This window comes from Bactrocera tryoni, chromosome 2 (assembly GCF_016617805.1).
Source record: "Bactrocera tryoni isolate S06 chromosome 2, CSIRO_BtryS06_freeze2, whole genome shotgun sequence".
Lineage (NCBI taxonomy): Eukaryota > Metazoa > Arthropoda > Insecta > Diptera > Tephritidae > Bactrocera > Bactrocera tryoni.
This window is the reverse complement of record NC_052500.1, coordinates 2,286,020-2,304,767: the sequence shown is the minus strand read 5'-3', so window position 1 is coordinate 2,304,767 and position 18,748 is coordinate 2,286,020. Positions and strand designations below refer to the sequence as shown.

Sequence of the window (18,748 nt, the reverse complement as noted above, 5' to 3'; positions counted from 1 at the left end):
TGGCCAATCAGCTGTTGTGAACTTCGCAGCAAATAATTTCCTTTTAATAAGAAATCAGAAATCTTACAGCCAATATTCAACTGCTTAAATATAAATGGTAGAAGCGGAGATTTTTAGTTCCGAAAACCAATTTTCGAAAGCTTGATTTTAATGCTGATATTCGAAACAAAAATTCTGGCGCTAATTTAACTACTTGGGATCTTTTTTATTGATATATGTGTATATATTTCTCAATATAATGATAACGAGATGCAGGGCTTTTGGTGTAAATAATTGTAGACAAAGCTGTATAAGTAAACACATAACTGCGTCGACAAAAAAAAAAACATTATCAGCGATTACCACAATTTTCGAAAAAAATGTACCTTACTGTTTTTCTTTATAAAATTTTTTGAAACTATAATTTTTTTTCGTTAATTTGTATGACCTATTTCAAGTATATCGATTGTTCGCAAATGTTGGCTAAAAACTTTAGATCTATATTTCTAAGAATTCACTGTCTTCTCGTTTATGTATGAAACGCTATTGAATTGTGGGTTATGGCAGTCACGCTAGGCGAACTGACCAGCCTTTAGTCAACTGCTTAGTAAAGACCAACTTGCAACAAAATACTTACTTGGACTCGTCGAGGAAGACGGCTTCGAGAACGCGTGCCGCATAGTGGAGGTTGCGTTGCAAGACGTCGTTCGAAATATCGCCAGTATTTAACAAATGCAATAAGCAGCGCAATCTGGAAAAATATTTAATTTAGACTCTTTAAGTATCTAAATCTACTACAAGGAAACGCTAAATATATATGTACAGAGTTTTTCCGGAAAGTCAGAGGACTGAGTCGATTAAAAAATATTATTGAACCAAACGTTACTATTCTTTAAAAACTTTCAAAATACTCAGCGCTGCCAGCGCGATTTTCACGTATTGTAGGCATCACGGAAAGTATTCTCTGGAATAGCCTTGAGAGCCGAGGTGCATGCTGCTGCGATCCCCTTTAATCGGCCTTTTCAGGCAAGCAAATAAAAAAAAGTCCGGGGGCTAAATCTGGGCTGTAGGGCGGCTGCGGAAGCGTTGGGATGTCAACTTTGGTTAGGTCTTAGGCGATGTCTTGTCGGACCCGATTGACTCCACGTTTGAGTCTTTGAGGACGTAAAACTTGGCGTTGACGGTTTGTCCAGGAGGAGCGAATTCTTGGTGGACTATGCCTTTGATGTCAAAAATGAGCATCGTCTTCACTTTGGATTTGCTCATTCTTCCCTGTTTTGGGCGAGGAGACGCCGGCCTTCATCAGTGACCTCTTCCCGGCCCTCCAAAAAGGCCTGGTACCACTCGGAACACATCATTTCTTGCTAAAGCAACATCTGGGTAAGCCTAATTGATCATACAAAACGTATGATTTATCGAGTTTCACACAGACTTTAATCGCGTACTACTGCTCTAACGAATGCTGCATTTTCGGCTTGCACTAACCACAGAAACACGTCGTGCGAAAATGTTTGTTCTGACTCTCCAGGTGCTCGGAAACAACTGACCAGCCGCTCGTTTGTCTCTCTACCGAATCCAGTCAGTGCGCGCACGCTCCGAAGTACAGTCGTAGTGAAAAAAATCAATCATATTACCTTCCAGACAAACCCTGCATGTACGATCTATAACAACAGGAATGTTGGAAATCGAGTTTAGGACAATTTCATTGATCAAAATCGAGTTCCCTGGAAGCTAACCTTACTCATATCTACATTTAAACGTCGAGACACTCACCTCACTGCCGCTTTATCGCAAGCGTCCGGTGTATCGACAGCTGGTAAGTTTTCCGTTGCCAAGTCGAGGCTCGCGCATTTATCTTCGGCACCTTCGCGTACGCCCGCGCTATTTGTTTCGGCGTTCGGTGAACCCGGTGCTGGTGCTTGCATTTTGTTGGCGGTGGCTAGGCTGCTGTTGGCGGCGCTGTTAAAGGTATTGCTTGTGCTATTAGTGGCCGAGGCGGCGCTATTGCTGTTGCTGCTGTCTGCAGCGGCGTTGTCGGTAGCACCCACTTGCGTTGCCGTAAAATTATTACGCTGGTGTTGTGCTGAGTTCCCAATGGCTGGAACGTTCTTCGGTGTGGTATTCGCAGTAAAGTTCGGTTCCACTTCAATGTGTCGCTCGCTGTTACTAGATCTTCTAGTATCGTTTACGGCGCGATTGTCTGTGCTTGTCGCCGGTGGAAAATTGCTTGGCGTTTGCTGGCTCTTCCTGTCGCTGCTGTTCAGCAGTTGCGCAGCTAAGTCGGGAGCTGTGCCGGCAAACGGTTGTTGTTGTGTATGCAGTTGCTGCAGCGTTGGACCACCTATAGGTGTTGTTGCAGCTGGAGATGGAGATGTAAGAATGCCTGGTTGCTGTGCGTCTAGCTGTATGAAGCTCTTGCGGCTATTAGAACGGCGCACAATGGTGAGAGAGCCGTGCCCTGTCGAGGAAAAACAATATTTACATATTGAATAATATTTGAAAGTGACATAAATATATATATTTTGATTATAATATCGCATACAACTATCGGAATTGCAAGTATATTAGCTTTGGTTTGCAAGTGTAAGAACATGCTGCTCAAGAAATCTTTAAAGCGTTGGTTCATGAATTGGTTTAACTGCAAATATTTGCAAAAAATTCAGTAACCAACCGTGTTATGTTTATGTTCGTTTAAACTGAGCAGCTCGCATTAGACTTCACGGCTTGCTCGAGCAGGCCGAAAGCCTGCCCTAAACACCTCAGGCCTGGCTTCACATGAACATAACGAAGCAGAGAATAAGCATGCATAAATACGAATGATAAGACAGTCTCGATCGGCATTAAGGGTTTTATCGTTTCGTACGGCGCATTTTATAAAAAGCCGAGTACTGGCTTTGAATGTTCTTCCATGAGCGCGGGTGGAGAACACAAATCGCAAAAGGAGTTATAGCGTAAGAAAACTGCCAAAAGTTATCTGGAAGAAGAGAAACATCTCCACAATTTCTCCTCGCTTTCCGGTTTAAGGTATACTGAACCTATGTATAGAATCGGTTCTCGATGGCCTCCTCAGCAAAGTTTGCTATACTACTTTAAGCGCTTCGTCAGCTGATATATGTATAAAGATCTCTTGACGCATACTTTTAAGTTTGCAGCATCAAAAAGTACGCATGCTTCAATAGTCTCCGATTGTGATCCCCGTGATCTCTTTAGCTCCAGAAGCAACCAGAATTTTTCAAATGACAGATTTTCATTTCGTTCGATTTACATATCTATTTTTCTTCACTTCAGTAAATATTCTGTGATACAAATTGAATAACCCAGCTCAATCAACGTGCTGGTATGAGACCCGCCCACAATCATGTAATGCTAACAATTGCCCGATTCCCCTTCGGAAGCCGTGCACAAATCAAACATTTCCCTTTGCACTTTGCCTTTATGCTTTTGTTGTGAACTCCTCTTAGAGCGCTTATTTGTTTGCTTGTGCATGTGTGCGTGCATGCACACGCCAATGCACAAAATCACTTAGGGGCCGCCAAATTACAAGAACGCCTAAAGTGGGCGGCCCTGTTTACATTACGGCTTGTATTCTTTATTTCTTTGCGACTTTCACTTGTGTAGTATTTGCTGGCCAAAGAAGATTTATGTTTATTTTATGCCTCTTGACGCTTTGGTGTTGTGGAATCATGCCTTCGGAATTGTGTGTTATAAAAGAAGTTTGCTAGCCGGCGGCGCGGTGTATTCACCGCAGCATGGCAGCTTATGAACAAAAGGATTTTGCTCGATTTGTTGTGGGAGGGAAAAGCAGAGCAACAAAAAGTGCTAGACAAGTTTTTTTGGGGAAAATTCTTTCATTCATATATTGTGAACTGTAAGTCTAGCAAGGCGGCTTAGGGATGGGTTTGAAAAAGCTTGCAAATTATTTCAAATATATCGATATTTTTTAGCTTCAAAAATCAGTACACTCACTTCCAATTTGACCATTGATAGTCACACTCTCAACGGTGCTGCTTGCGCCACACGCTGTTGTGCTTGTTGTAGTGCTGTTTATTTCCTCACTTGTGTATAAGCCCCCCGCTCCTAGGCCGCCGCTTATTAAGCCTGCTGAACTGCTGCCAGTGGGACTGTCCGCCTTTGAGCGTCTGTCACCACCTGCCACACTGCCACTTGTTGAGCCAATCGACGGTGTATTGCCGACGGTGGGTAGATCGTCTCGTTCACGCTTGGGCAAACTCTCCGGTGTGCTGGCCACTGCCAAATAGACCAAGAAAATTATAAAATTAATTAATATTAGTTCATAATGCTGTGACTGTGAAAAAATATGTATAATATTATATAATCGCATATAACTTAACAGCTTTAAGCTTTTACAATTAAATATTTTTGTGTACCTAAAACTGAAAGTTGAAATTAAATTTTAGATTTTTAGAGAATTTTATCAGTAGTAGTAAGCTTGTATACTTGAATTTGGTCAAATAAAAACCTAAAAATTTTTTTTAAAGATTCTCTAATTAATTTCCTACTGGGATTTGCTAAAATTTACAAGCATTGCGCGGTTGGAACCCAAATTTCAGCTCTTCAAATTACTCAAACGTGGAAGATTAAAATCATGTAAGACCCAACGTTGCTTGGGCGCTAATTTCGCATAACTGTGACTTAGCAAAGAGTGGCGTACCTTTTGAAGAATTGATTATTAATTACATGACCCTCATCACAAAAGTAATTAGAAACTATGAAATCAGTAATCAGTAGGGATTTGAGATAAGTTACTAAGTGATTAGACAGCGTGCCGTTAACTTAACGTAAGATGAAGTAAAAAAACTATTCTACTTTGTAGCAACATGTTGCAAGACTATAAAAATTGGTACGAAAATTAAATAAATATTTAAAAATATTTATACCCATGTATATTATACATAATATAAATAAGTTATTAAACAAATGTATACTCATTCATATATACAAAGGTGTATATAGCAGTGGCGGATATTTAATTTTGATTTGCGAACATCGGCTACTTAAGACACTTCAAGTGCTGATTAGTTGCCAAAGATTACTATTTCTTTGACAAGTTAGTGCTTCGGGTATAAATAAAGGGTGACTCATATATATATATAGCACATGATTAAAAAATTGTGAAGTCGAAAAAGTCAGCTTTTATTTTCGTTAATTAGTGGAACGCTCATGAACGTTTTTACTACTTTAATCCTCAGTTACTACTTCGGAACTGCAACCTGTTTCCTCGTGTCCTTTCATCACTTATTTGACGGATAGTAAATTCGCAATTACTTTCAATATAAAATAACCTCGCGTTGGCCATTCTAAACATTATACGCACCCATTAAGTTATCAGCGGCGAAATTGATAAAACGGTAGCCCGTCAGCAGGCAAACCATTCTTGTCAACATTTAATATCATTGACGGGCATTTCAGTTTATTCCAGCAAATTCGCGAATTTACACGTATTTTTCGAACGAAAGAATTCTATTTTTCTAATTTCTAACAAAGCTGTGCAAAATGAAGATTTCAATGAAGTTTTCTCTTAGCCTGCTGCTGTTGTTGTGCTGTAGCCTTTACCAGGTATACGCTAGCATCGGCGCCGAAGCGGCAGCTATCAACGCCATCGATGTGGATTGCATTTGCGGCCGCGACTATTCGCCAGTCTGCGCCTCCGATTCGTTAACCTACAGCAACCGTTGTTTGTATGAATGTGCACGCAACAAGTTGAAGGCCAAGGGCCGCAGTTTGGAGCTGGTGCGTTCGGGAGCTTGCGCTGGCGAGTCACTGGGTAGAAAGCATTCGGCGGTTGCGGAGCCGCTTGTGGCGGCCGTTGCTGAGGAAGATAATGACTTGGATTCATGCATCTGCGATCGCAGCTTGAAACCGGTTTGCGGCTCAGACAATCGCACCTACAACAACGCATGTCTCTTCGAGTGCAAGCGCTCAATATTGGCTCGATTGGGAAAAGTATTGTCCATCCTGCGCCAGGGAGCTTGCAATTGAGTTAGATTTCGTTGCTGCATGTCGAAAATATTTTAAAATGTTTACTAAATAAATTTCAATAAAGAAAGCAAAATTTCGATGTTGGAGTTTTTTGGAAAATTTTGTTAAAGCAGGTTTGTGGTATAAAGAGAACTAAGGAGGGAGGATATAGAACGATGGTCAAAATTTTTACGTTGAGCGAAGAATAATAGAGCCAGCAAGTTTATAAGGAAATATTTCATACGTAAATACTAAAAAGCTTCTAGTTTGTTGGTAATGGAAGTTTGAAGCTTTTGCTTACGATTCGCTGACTTATATAAATATTAGTAAGACGGCGGGGTCGGAAAATCAAACTTTCTGATTTGATAAATCATTCTAATTTATTTTTGATATCGTCATGGTTTTTCCTTTGGGTAGTAAATTATTATGAGGCTTATCAAAACAATAAGTATAATTGAGAATAGAGAGAGCAGAGAATAGAAGAGAGCGAAAATACTCACTTTAAGTCGTTGTAGCATACTTATAGGCTCACTTTCAAAATTGGTAGAGAAAATCATTTTAGACTCTAAAATTTAGAGTATCTGTCATTGATCCAAAACAGCTGGGTTTGCTAAACTTTTTAACGACAAAAATCAGCCGTGATACTTAAATTTAGAGGCCTACGTCGTGAATGGTGCAGCTCTTCTGATATGTAAACTTAAATATGTTCTAGGCAACCATATAATACATTATCGGTCAATGATCATTTTGTAATTCATTTTCTTGATAATCCATGTAATTTATTGCCTAACCCAGTGGCCCCACTACAGCATACATACAATATGTGTGTATGTATGACTCGGAGGAAACTTTGTTATTCTTGCCTTTTTCATAAATTTATTTAGTTGATATATCAAAGTGTTATCGCTGCGATGGCTGATATGTTTAAAGATAACACTTATAATCGAAAACTGATAACATATTATTACGTATATATATATTAGCTTAATACCCACACACATACATACATGCATATATATCAGCCCAACAATGAGTAACTTTCATAAAAACATAGTCTTTAGTTAATCACATTTATTTTATTATTCGAAAAAATGGAGGTCACTTCAGCTTAGCACAAACAAAAAAGTTCACATTACAAATGTCACTCGTCGCATGGTCCGGAGCGCAGCAATTCCAGACTACGTCCTCTACGCTCCTCGTCCTGACGCTTGCAATCGTACATGCAACGATTCGGATAGGTCACCAGATTAACGGCGCAGACTGGCTCGAAGTCGCGTGGACATATGCAGACGGGTTCCTCGTTAGCAGCGTCGACTGCTGCAGCTTCGCTCAGTGCGGCACACAGTACGATGCCCAGCAGGAAGGACGCAATGTAGCACATGAATTTCATTGTTTGAATATTTAATATGTTTTTGTTGTTTTTCCGAATTATACGGAGTTAGTGGCTTGGTTGAAACTAGCGGTTACTTCCGTGGGTTACTACACGCAAGTGCTTTCGGCAGACAACTGAATTGCGTGGCTTTTGTGGAAAAGAGTTTTATAGATAAAAAAGCAAAACAGCTGTGCTGTGCTCTTATCAGTTGAATAAATAAGGTTTGGGGGTCGAGTGACGGCCACCGAAACGATTTGGTGATTTGGTAAGCTTAGCTAAGCCGAAAGCCTGATCATTAGAAACTAATTGTAGCTTCGAAATTAGTTTGTTTTGTGTTTGAATGTGATTTTTTCTGTGATACATACACACTATTTATAGTATATACGTTTATAAAAGAGTTTCGCTCTTCGCCAACACGCTTTTAAGAATTGAAGTTAAAGTAGTTAGTTACAACTTGTGCAAATACAAAAGCAAAAACAAATGTTTATGTCTGAATTATTATATTAATAACAACTGAACAAATTTAGTGTGTACCCTAAATGCACACGAAATTCAAGGAAATTTCCGGAAATTAGTCAAACTCAAAAATATCAGCGCGAAAAATTATTTTTAACTATTTTATTGATTTAAGAATAAATATGCATGTTCCAAGATAAAATGTGAGATTGTTCATTTTGTTAATAACTTACGTCATAGTATATAATATTATTATAAAGTTTATTAAGATTTATTTCTGTAAAATTGCTGCATTCAAAAGGTTTTCTAATAGAAAACGAAAAAAAATGTTATTTTCGATTGCACCGAAGCTATTAGAGCATTTACAGGTGCATTTCTTATAGAGATATTAGTAATAGTAGTAGTATATGTAGTTAAATCTGGAACCCCTAATTCTTTTTAGCCATGTTGTTTGATATAAACAACCTTCAAGTTGATTTAAGGTTACTTAAGCGGTTTCATGGATTTCTTCGGGCAAAAAATAGCCATTTTTCAACATTTATTTTAATATAAAAAATGAAATATTTTATTAGATTTGGATTTTTTTTATTGTTATACATATACTATTAACAAAGAAATTCTAAAATTTTTAGAAAAATATTTAAACTCGGCCATTGCGGCGCCATTTCCGGTGACCCCTCGGAAAAAAGATGCGCCCGCACTGGCAGGATAACTCCTTACAGAATCATGTAAAGGGAAAAATACGTGTTTTCGTTAAAGCCTTGGACGAAGAAAAAAAACCTGGACGAAAAAAAAATGAAAATGAAAGTTTTGGCAGACATTTTTACAGAAAAATGAGAATTTCGCGATATGTTTTTTCAAATAGTTGTAATCGAAAAAGAAATCCTTCGTTCTAGTCTTTAAGAATTGTATCTCAAAGACTTATGTAAAATTTCATGAAGACCCGTTGATTGGCTCTCGAGAAATCTTGACAAACGATTTCAAAAACACAGTTTTGAGAAAAACTTTAAGCCCGTTTTAGTCTAGCTAGCCTCGAGCGCACAAGCCCTCAAGTGTTGTAGAATTTAATAAGACAATAAAAAATTCGATTCCGTAAGCCCATTTAACCCTTTAATAAAAAAATGTATTTTATGAAGATCCAGTACTTTGAGTTTGATCGATCAGTTTGTATGACGGCTAATTGCTATAGTGGTTCGATACAGGCGGTTTCGATTAAAGGGCACCTTCTTGTGGTGGAAAGGACGTGTGTGAGTTTTCAAATCGATATCTCAACAAAAGGGGGAGGGACAGTCGGAAGTACATACAGACAGAGGGACATGGCTAACTTTCTGATGGATCGATTCGAACATTCCATTCGAAAAATATCTCTAATTCAAAAATGTGGAAAAGTTGCGTGGTTAGCGGCGACTAGCTCATATAGCCTGCAACATAATATGCGTTGTAACATACGCACCATTGGGGCACGGGAGGGCAGTGAATGTCAAGGAATAAAGCGCAGTACGGCTCATTCGCGCAGTTGGGTCCCTACGAAGCGTTCATGTACGGAATTAATTATAAATCATATTAAAATCTTACGCTCATCGTCGATATGAAGTCTCTTCCGACAAAGGAATGTCAAAATGCACCTGCGAGTTATTCAGTCGGATATCTCAAAAACTGACGAACAAATTTTTATGTTCTCTAAAAACCTTCAACTTGAAAATACTGGCTCAAAACTTCTCTTTCTAGAACCATAGACTCTTAGGCAAAGTTGCTCCGAATAATTCTTCATATTTTTCCGCATACTCGATTTTACCGTTTTTTGGCTCCCTATAAATCAACCCGCTAAATGTCTACTACTACCAATGTATATGATCTCCGACGTTTCCTTCAGCGTGTTAATAACTTTGTGTCAAACTTAATATACTCTGTTCAGTGCATAGATTTTATACTCTAGCCTTTGAAATCTACTAATTTTTCATATTTTCAATAATAACATCGGTTTTCGTTTATTTGTCGTACATAAGATGTGCTTGTGATTGCTCAGCATAAACTCTTAAAAATGCTTATCACTTTGAACTTGACTTACTGACCCAGAATGCTCCACGATTTCACACAATGATACATAAAATATATAGAAATAGTATAATATCTATGAATTGGTGTAAGCCTGTAATTGGATTTAATCGGGGGTTTTCTGTAATTCGAACAACCGAATAAGCAAAGGGCGTTGTAGACATTTATTCATGTAAATGATGTAAGACAAAGTAGAAATTATAACATTAAAATCCAAATATTAATAGCAAGGCCCCTGATGTGCAAGGCTCAAACCGGCGTTGGTCCTTTGTTGGCACTCCAAATTACAATCGTTGGCGTATGTGTTTCCGTCGCTGCCGCAGACAAGGAGGAAGATGTGAGGACAGTTGCAGTGCGCTGCTCCATTCGACCCTGTGCAGCAGAGCGCCAGCGTCAGCAGGAGTAACGCGTATAAGTTGAAAATTTTCATTTTATTCACTATATTTTTATGCTTTAATTCGGAAAGGTACAATTTCGTAAATTTTTATATATTTTAATTAGAAAATCTACAATTTTGTGGATGACCAGCTATGCTTTGATTAGAATAATGAAAGTGTTTTAGTCCGGCGCTGGTATTTGTAGGCAGATGCTGTATATTTGAAGAAGCAATTGGATGATCTGAAGCTCAACTTAAGTACATAAATAAAGCGAGATTATTTGTAAATGATTTGCGAATTTCGAAGAAAAAGCAGCAAATTACTAAGAAGCAATTAATAATAAGTGATTAAAAGTGCAGTCAACGCTCGCAAATTAGAACCTTCAGTAATTAGAATTTTTGAGAAATTAGAATCATCTTAAACATTGATTAAATTTCTCTTACTTGGTTTGCATTTACTATTTTTATGTTTGCTTAGAAAATAATTTAACCGATTTAGAAACTACCCGCTGAATATATTATAATTATTTTTGGTTTTGGAGTTGAAGGATACTTCGCACTTTTTATCGCAGTAATTGTTGGCATTCAGCTCTTGCATTTGCATTAGAATGCGGGTGCGTCGTAATCATTCAATTATACGCGCTCACTCGTTAAAACACCATTATAGCCAGAAAATAGCTTTGAAGTTTTTGTATTGAATCAAGCAAATAAAATAGTTTTCACATCATTGCCTGTTGTCTTATGCACTGAGCACAGTTAGTGTTTTATTAATAATTACAACATCATTACATATAAATATTTATAATTCAAAGCCGCGTTCAAATGAAAGTGTTCAACTAGCACGGTCCGTCACGCGTTTTCCTTAATCCTCTGCTAGATCTCTGACTGCATTTTAGGTCGCAGTCATTGCTATAGGTACGGCCATTGCTACCGCAGACAGGCGCGTAGTTGTAAGGACACGCACAGAGCTGTCCATTCGCTGCTGTGAAGCACATCGTCAAGGCGAGGCAGAGCACCACAAAAATGTTTAATAACTGCATTGCAACCGCAAAACTCTCGACTACTTGTTATGGGTAGTAAAAATGACACGATCCGTTGTATGTTAGGGCTCAGGGCTTTCCTTCGACTGTGAAAACATTTATGTTTGGCGTGTGGCATTTATACAGTTTGCTACTTTAGTCGAACAAATTGATGATCCGTAGGCAATGAACGAAAGCTCGAATGCAACTTTTAGTATTCTTATTGCAAAGTGCATGTTTGAATGGAATACGAGGGCGGGTGCTTAAGATCCCTAGCCTAAATCTCTAGAAGAAATTTAAAAAAAAATCGTATATTCCTTCGTAGTCTGTTCTTATATCTGATAGTGACTAACACTTTTCATATCTGCTTTGTGGTAAGAATTAGTTAGCATTTGCAAATTAATTATGGTACTCATTATCGGTTAGATTTTTTAAAGTTAAATAACTTCATAATTTATTTTAACATTTTTCAAAACCATATACTTTGAATACCATAAAGTCACTTCAAATGCAAAATAACGTATCATCAAAGAAAGCAAAATTGAGTTCTTCATTGCTTACGAGTCACTACATCCTATTACATATACATACGTATCATAAAATTCTAAGCTTCCGCTGTCAGATATAACCAATTTATAACCCAACTTATAACCACTTTATAGCCAAAACTCAATTTTTGTTTCGATATGAGTGGTTTCTATTATATCGTTTTTCCCTCACCTGTAAACTTAAGAAAAGTGAACTTTTACAAAATCTACATTTATAAGTTCGATGAAGTACTTATAAAACTGCCCTTGTAGCAAAACTAGTTGTTGCTAAGGTTTCTAGGAATCCATTTATATTCCACCTACTATGTACATGTGATTGTAATTGAAACGAGATACCTTGCTCTGTGATAATCTTTCTATATTTCTTAATCTGGAAATAAAGGGTGTCTCAGAATTAACGCAATTTTGTTATGAAATAGAAATCATGGTTTTTAGTCATTCGAATGCAATTTTTTTATTGAATCATAAAGTATATAGGATAAGATTATTTACGGAATAACACATCGGCCAAATTGGCGCTACGGCTTTCCATAAACATACGCACTCGTTTTTCCAAATTTAAAGGGTTACATGGGCTTCCTCGTGTAAAAAACAGCTTTTTTTAAAAAATTTTTTTCTCATTTAAAAAGTGAAATATTTTATTAGAATTTTTTATTGTTACAAACACACAATATTAACAAAAAAAAACTTCTTTTTGGTAAACTATTTTAAACTCGGCGATTTCGACGCCATTTCCGGTGCCCCTTGGAAAAAAGATGTCACGCTTTGGCGGCATAACTTCTTACGGGATCATCTAAAGTGAAAAAATACTTGGTTTAGTTAAATCCTTAACTTAGAAAGACGAAGGAAAACATTTTTCAAAAAAATTAAAATTTCGTGACAATTTTCTTTTCAAAAAGTTGTACTCCAAAAAAAAAGATTCTTCATCGAAGTCCTTAAGAATTGTATCTTAAAGACCTGTGTAATATTTCACTAAGATCGTAAGACCGTAGTAGTTCTCAAGAAATCTTGCCAACCGACTTCAAAAACACAGTTTCGAGAAAAACGCGACGGCACACTTCGCCTAACTAACCTCGAGTTCTCAAGACTGTATCTTCTAAACTATTACTCGTATCAACTGGAAAATGTTAGACAATATTCCAGAGGTGTTGTACAATTTAATAAGCGAATTAAAAAAATCGATTTTTTGAAACCCATGTAATTTTGGGTCACCCTTTACTTGTGTTCTGTGTGAACCAGCCAAGTGATAAATTTACCATTAAGCTAAAATACTAGTTCTATGTATGTTCAAATGTGTATGAAGACCATAGAAGTCTCAGGTTGAATTATACGTCACCATTTTTATGCGGAAATTTTCGATATTCCGTTAGTAAATTCGGAATTTCTTACGGCATTTAGCTGTTTGTTCGACTGCAATAGGTTTAGTGAGTAATTAACAGAACATTAATCTCATAAAACATGATATTCAAATTTACAAGTCACTCAGTTGCCATACTTACTTGCATCTAAAAAAATTAAAGTTTGAATAACCTTAAAAGCTTTATGCCAAAAGCTCATAACAACTGGTCTAAAGCTTAAAGCTTTTAATACAAAGTTTCAGAATGTAGTGGAGCTTTTTTCAGCAAGCACTAAGTTCTAGTTAGAGCTAGTTTGCAGCCATTAGTAGGCTGATGAGATTGTGAACGTGGAGCAAAATAGTGCAAATAAAACAGTTCTTTCCAAAAAGCTTGAGCGCTTTCAATGCTTTACACTGTTGCCAAAAATAATTAAAAAGTTCAAGTACAAAATACATTGCAAGGTACATATATGAATTTAGCGCCCCACTGACTCTTCGTTGCATTAGTCACCTGAATAATGTTTGTGTTTGTAATTGGCTTAAGCAAGCTTTTTGAAATTCAAATAAACTTCAAACTCTGTGCTCCAGCGGCGCTGCAGTGCCCACTACACTTATTGTTGTTGGCAAGTTGGTGTGCTTTTATTATTTACACCTTGTGATGAATGACTTTTTCTCCTGAAAGTGTCAACACAAGGGGCACATAGTTGTAAACAAGAAACAACAACACTTATGTATACGAAACTGCCACACAAACGCCACTTGACGCCACTTAGTTTAGTATCGAATATTTATGCGCCGTGGGGGTTCAAGAGTCTCTAATTAAGTATGCAAATTGTGGGAATTGACGATACGAAAAAAGAATAAAGAGGAAGTGTAATTAAAACAGAAGTAATAATAAAAACAACCTTTCGAATGCTCATTCTTCAAATGTATACGCGCCAGAGAGTTAAGTTCTGTAGGATTTGGAATGTCTGTGGAAAGTAATTGTGCTAGAATATTTTAGAAGTAATGCTAATAAATATGAGTAATTTCACTTAGATAGATATTAATTAATGTTTATTTCGATAGAAATACAAAACACAAAACAAACTGAATTGTTGAGAGAAGAAATGGTTATATATGTATATATATATATATAGATATACAGAGTTTGTCCGGAAAGTAATAGGACTGAGCCGATTTAAAAAATTCATTGAACCAATCGTTACAATCCTTTAAAACCTTCAAAAGAGGCGCCTTCTGCGTCGATGCAGCGCTGCCAGGCATTCTCCGGAATAGCCTTGAGAGTCAAGGTGCATGCTGCTTGGATCCCCTTTCAGGCAAGAAAACAGAAAAAGGTCCGGGAGCCATATCTGGGCTGTAGGGCGGCTACGGAAACGTTGAGATGCCGGCCTTGGTTAGGTAGCTGTTCACAAGAAAGGCGGTGTGAGCCGGGGCGTTGTCGTGGTGCAACTTCCAATCGGCTGCGATGTCTTGTCGGACCCGACTGACCTTTTGTTTGAGTCTCTTGAGGACTTCCACGTAAAACTTGGCGTTGACGGTTTGTCCAGGAGGGACAAATTCATGGTGGACTATGCCTTTGATGTCGAAAAAGACAATGAGTATCGTTTTCACATTGGATTTGCTCATTCTTCCAATCTTCTTCAGCGACCTCTTTCCTCCAAAAAGGCCTGGTGCCACCGAAACACACTGCTTCTTGCTAAAGCAATATCTGGGTAAGCCTGCTTGATCATATCAAACTTATCTGTCGCAGATTTACCGAGTTTCACACAGAATTAAGCGCACATTTCTGCTCTAACGAACGCCGAATCTTCGGCTTGCACTACTCACAGAAACACGTCGCGCGAAAATGTTAGTCCTGACTTTCCAGGTGCTCGCAGACAACTGACCAGCCGCTGCTTCGGCTAGTGAATCTAATCGATGCGCGCATGCTCCGAAGTACAGTCGGCGTAGAAGAAACTCAGTCCTATTACTTTCTGGACAAACCCTGTACATACATTTGTACATATTGCCAAATATGTGCCTCCAGCGAAGACCATAACGCGTAATTCCAAGCCTTTGTTGAATTCAACATCTTAATAAAGGAAGAATTGTGCGCAGATTGAGCAATTTAGTTTCTAGAAGTCTGAACTAAGCTCTTACAGTATTTAATGAGACTGTCTTTTTACAAATCAGTGACTAGCTAAGCCTACAGGTGACTACATTGAATAGATTTAAGCGTTAAAGCTTACAATGAGATTTGCGGTACATTTCGCTCTTTTGCTCCTCATTTTGGCTTTGGTTTCAAAATGTGCTGCCATAAATTGTCAGCCCTGCAAAATCCAGGAAGCAAGAAGGAAGCACGCCGAGGATATGCAGCGGAATGAAGAACGAGTAGGAAGCAGCACTGAGTTGCCAATAATGCACATTTGATAAAAAATAAGAAATGTAAAGCAATATCTACAATGTGTTCAATTAAAAAATTGTGACAAAATTAAGCATGAAAGAGAAGTATTTTCTGCAGTGAAAAGACATCAGAATAAATTAAGCAAAAAATGAACTACTAGTTTTATTGTGAGCTTTCAAAGCAATGAGCTCACTTCCCAAATGGGTCGCTAAGTAAATATTTGAACTCATGTGAGCTTGATATAAACTTAAACAGGCACTTAGTAGTGCTGTAATTAAAACGCCACACACGTCCACTATTTACATACATATGTATATGTATGTGTAGTGCTCGGTCGCCGTATTTGTAATTAATACACTTATCATGCGCATATAAACAAACAGCTGCGCGCTTACGTGAAACGTCAAAAGAAAACAAAAAAATCCGACTTTGGTGGAGAGCGCCTCATTTACTCATCGCGGTGGTTTCCTCGCCGCCTCATTTGCTTTCAATCGCTTTTAGTTGGACCGCTTGACGGCGCTACACTTCAGTTTCGTTTTAAAGCGCAAGCCGATCGTTTGCTTTCAATTTGCGAGTGAGTGGGTGAAAGGTATAAGTTTTAATTGGAATACACGACAGTAAATAATACACATATAATCACAATGAAGTCCTTTTCGCTGTTCGCCGTGCTGTTGCTGGTCCTGGCTGCATTCGCCACGCTGACTCAGGCCTCATTCTGTCCTTGCGATCTCACGCAGAAAGGACAAATATGCGGCTCCAACGGCATTACGTACAAAAATCGTTGCGAGTTCGAGTGCACGCAAAAAGACTACAAAAAGCTGGGCCGCACGTTGAACATTGCCAAGACGGGTCCCTGCTAGGCGCCACTTAATTCGGGGTTGGCGAGAGGTGTGGCATATTGAAAGGCAGTTGGTTACAGGTGGAATTGGCAGCTGACAGCAGCGTTGGGTGGGAGTGCGGTTTGGTGTGAGGTGGCAGGAAGTCTACAGGAAGCATTGGTGTTTTCACGGGAAATTGAGTGAAAGAAAGGTGTGCGCTACGCATTACATATATACAAACGTTATACTGTTCGCCAGTGAAGTGGTGCAAACATATAGTATGCACATGTAGTTTTAGTTATCTTGAGATTTCGAGCACTTTTCGTGTTTTCATTATCAATTATAAATGAGCTAATAAATAATTACCAAACCAACTGAATGTGCTTTACTTCAATGCAATAAGTCGAGGCACTTATTAAATATTAATAATTTTAAGCATAAACGATAGAAAACTGCGTTAAAATGCGTTGAATGCGAAAGTCTTACTTCCTGTGTTTTCCCGTGGGGTCTGATATTAACAACGTCCTTTAGATTTCAAGTGAATTAAGGTCGGTTCATATAGAACTTTTGCTGCGCTTTACGTCAGTCATTTGTTTTGACAGAAAAGCTTGATGTAGGCTTTTGTATGCGTTTCTTACGTTTTGTCAAGGAACAATCGCCATTTTTATTTTTATTAGTTAGAAACACTGAAGTTGAGCGTTGATTCTGGCATACTATTGCTTTCTTTGCTTTGCTGTCAAAATATGAATTGTCAAGCAAAGCGCGTAAAATTGTATGTGAATGGTCCATAAGCCCTAAAAATGAGCGTGAAATGATCTTTTCTGCATATCAAACCGAGACTTATGTCAAAAAATAGTCTTTAATTTCAATTTCAAGCTCTGCTACCCCATTCATATATATATTAGAAGATTCTACACTACAGTCTCTCATATAAGCATAGAATTCGCAGCAACTCTTTTTTTTTGCTTTTCACCTTCTAATTGAGTTGTTGCTGTGTGAGTTTTGTTTGACTTTTTATAGCTGTGAGTTTCGCTTTTCAATTGCTGGCTTTTAAGGTGCGTCTTTTTAGCATGTAAATATGTACATATATACACATAAATATATATGTACATATATACCTTTTGTGTGCTCTCCTTGCATTAATTTATTGTGTTACGCTTTGATTTTGTTTGCTTTTTTTCGTTTTTGTTAAGTGACGGAGGTCAATCAAAGCTTAAAATAAGTAAACAAACTACCCGTTAATTGAGCTTCGCTTCGCTTTCGGACGTGCGCTGGGCGGCGTATTCAGCACAATTTCTGCGAGTGTACACTTTTGTTGTTGTTTTCTTTGTATGCCTCATGCATATTTTAATTTTGAGTACAAGTAAATGTTATTATAGTTAATGAATCTGTTTTCTTTTGTGCTGTGTCTACGCTTTACTGTCATTTCTTGTTATCAGTGTGTCGCATTATCTGTAACTGTAAACATAAGTTCAAATTTTTGTTCGGAACTGTGACGCATCGGGGAGAGCAAGCAAACAAAACAATTGAACTAAATTTTAAAAGGTTGAAAAATGACTGAAAATTTAATTTTTCCCTTTATTATGTTGCCAGATAACCAATTTATGAACTTAGTTACTTGAAAAACTTCTATGTATATATTGGGTAGACGAAAAAGTCTTTTCGTACTTCATATCAAACTTCAACGTATTTCATAATTTTATTCAAGAATATTTCAGACTTTCTGAGAGATTGGTGTTTCATAACAACTTATCACTTCTTTAGTCCTTTGATATTGCAATTTAAACTCAATTACTAGTGTTAATTTAATAATAAACTAATTTCATAGCTTACCAAAATACATTTCACAGCAGATTTCTCTAAATTATCTGCGAAGCATCCTTCGTAGGCTGCCGTTACGAGGACAAGTCGATACTGTTTATTTATGCATTCAATGGCTCACAAGCCACGAACCACAAATTGGAAAGCCGTCCATAAGACGTCGAGGCATCAAGTTATCAAGCTGAGGCAGCAACCACACTCTGCTACATTCAATAAATAAACTTTTCTTCATAGAAGCAAGAGCCTGCGCAAATTTACGAAGGCAATCTGCAGTATATTTATACTTGCATTCGAGTTTCAATTACTGTGATTTATAATTGAGTAATTCATATTTCTTCATCAAGCGAAAGACACAAACAATACGCACAGACGACAGAAAGCCTGTGGCATCAAGATTCAATAAAGATTTCGCTTGGAAAATTCAAATGAAAACGCCTTCTACACCTTGAGACAGCAGGCACGCACACATTTACATCTACGAGTATGTACAACCAGCCAATGGCGACCGACTGTGATTTTTGTTGTTGTACATCAAAATACAGGTGAGCAAATTTGCTAAAATTTACATTTTACCGGCTCGCAGCTTATTTAAATGTGTGTCTG

The 18,748-nt window shown here is 37.8% G+C and overlaps 5 protein-coding genes across 8 annotated transcripts in view; 3 read left to right on the top strand and 2 right to left on the bottom strand.

Moving 5' to 3' along the window:
* LOC120767652 (calcium/calmodulin-dependent 3',5'-cyclic nucleotide phosphodiesterase 1) overlaps window positions 1-18,748 on the bottom strand; it is a 175,884-nt gene that overhangs the window by 33,208 nt on the left and 123,928 nt on the right. For all 4 annotated transcript variants that reach the window (XM_040093823.1, XM_040093822.1, XM_040093824.1 and 1 more), the window contains 3 exons: window positions 3,946-4,227; window positions 1,753-2,437; window positions 617-730 (listed from right to left, as the gene is read on the bottom strand). In XM_040093823.1, coding sequence (XP_039949757.1) covers window positions 617-730; window positions 1,753-2,437; window positions 3,946-4,227 — 1,081 coding nt within the window. The remainder of the gene's footprint in view (window positions 1-616; window positions 731-1,752; window positions 2,438-3,945; window positions 4,228-18,748) is intronic.
* LOC120767655 (serine protease inhibitor dipetalogastin-like) lies at window positions 5,409-6,043 on the top strand. Its single transcript, XM_040093828.1, has one exon. The coding sequence runs from the start codon at window positions 5,494-5,496 to the stop codon at window positions 5,977-5,979; it is 486 nt and encodes a 161-aa protein (XP_039949762.1). The 5' UTR covers window positions 5,409-5,493; the 3' UTR covers window positions 5,980-6,043.
* On the bottom strand, window positions 7,015-7,447 carry LOC120767657 (serine protease inhibitor Kazal-type 2-like). Its single transcript, XM_040093829.1, has one exon. The coding sequence runs from the start codon at window positions 7,346-7,348 to the stop codon at window positions 7,100-7,102; it is 249 nt and encodes an 82-aa protein (XP_039949763.1). The 5' UTR covers window positions 7,349-7,447; the 3' UTR covers window positions 7,015-7,099.
* On the top strand, window positions 15,279-15,659 carry LOC120767659. Its single transcript, XM_040093831.1, has one exon. The coding sequence runs from the start codon at window positions 15,353-15,355 to the stop codon at window positions 15,530-15,532; it is 180 nt and encodes a 59-aa protein (XP_039949765.1). The 5' UTR covers window positions 15,279-15,352; the 3' UTR covers window positions 15,533-15,659.
* On the top strand, window positions 16,040-16,698 carry LOC120767658 (agrin-like). Its single transcript, XM_040093830.1, has one exon. The coding sequence runs from the start codon at window positions 16,148-16,150 to the stop codon at window positions 16,364-16,366; it is 219 nt and encodes a 72-aa protein (XP_039949764.1). The 5' UTR covers window positions 16,040-16,147; the 3' UTR covers window positions 16,367-16,698.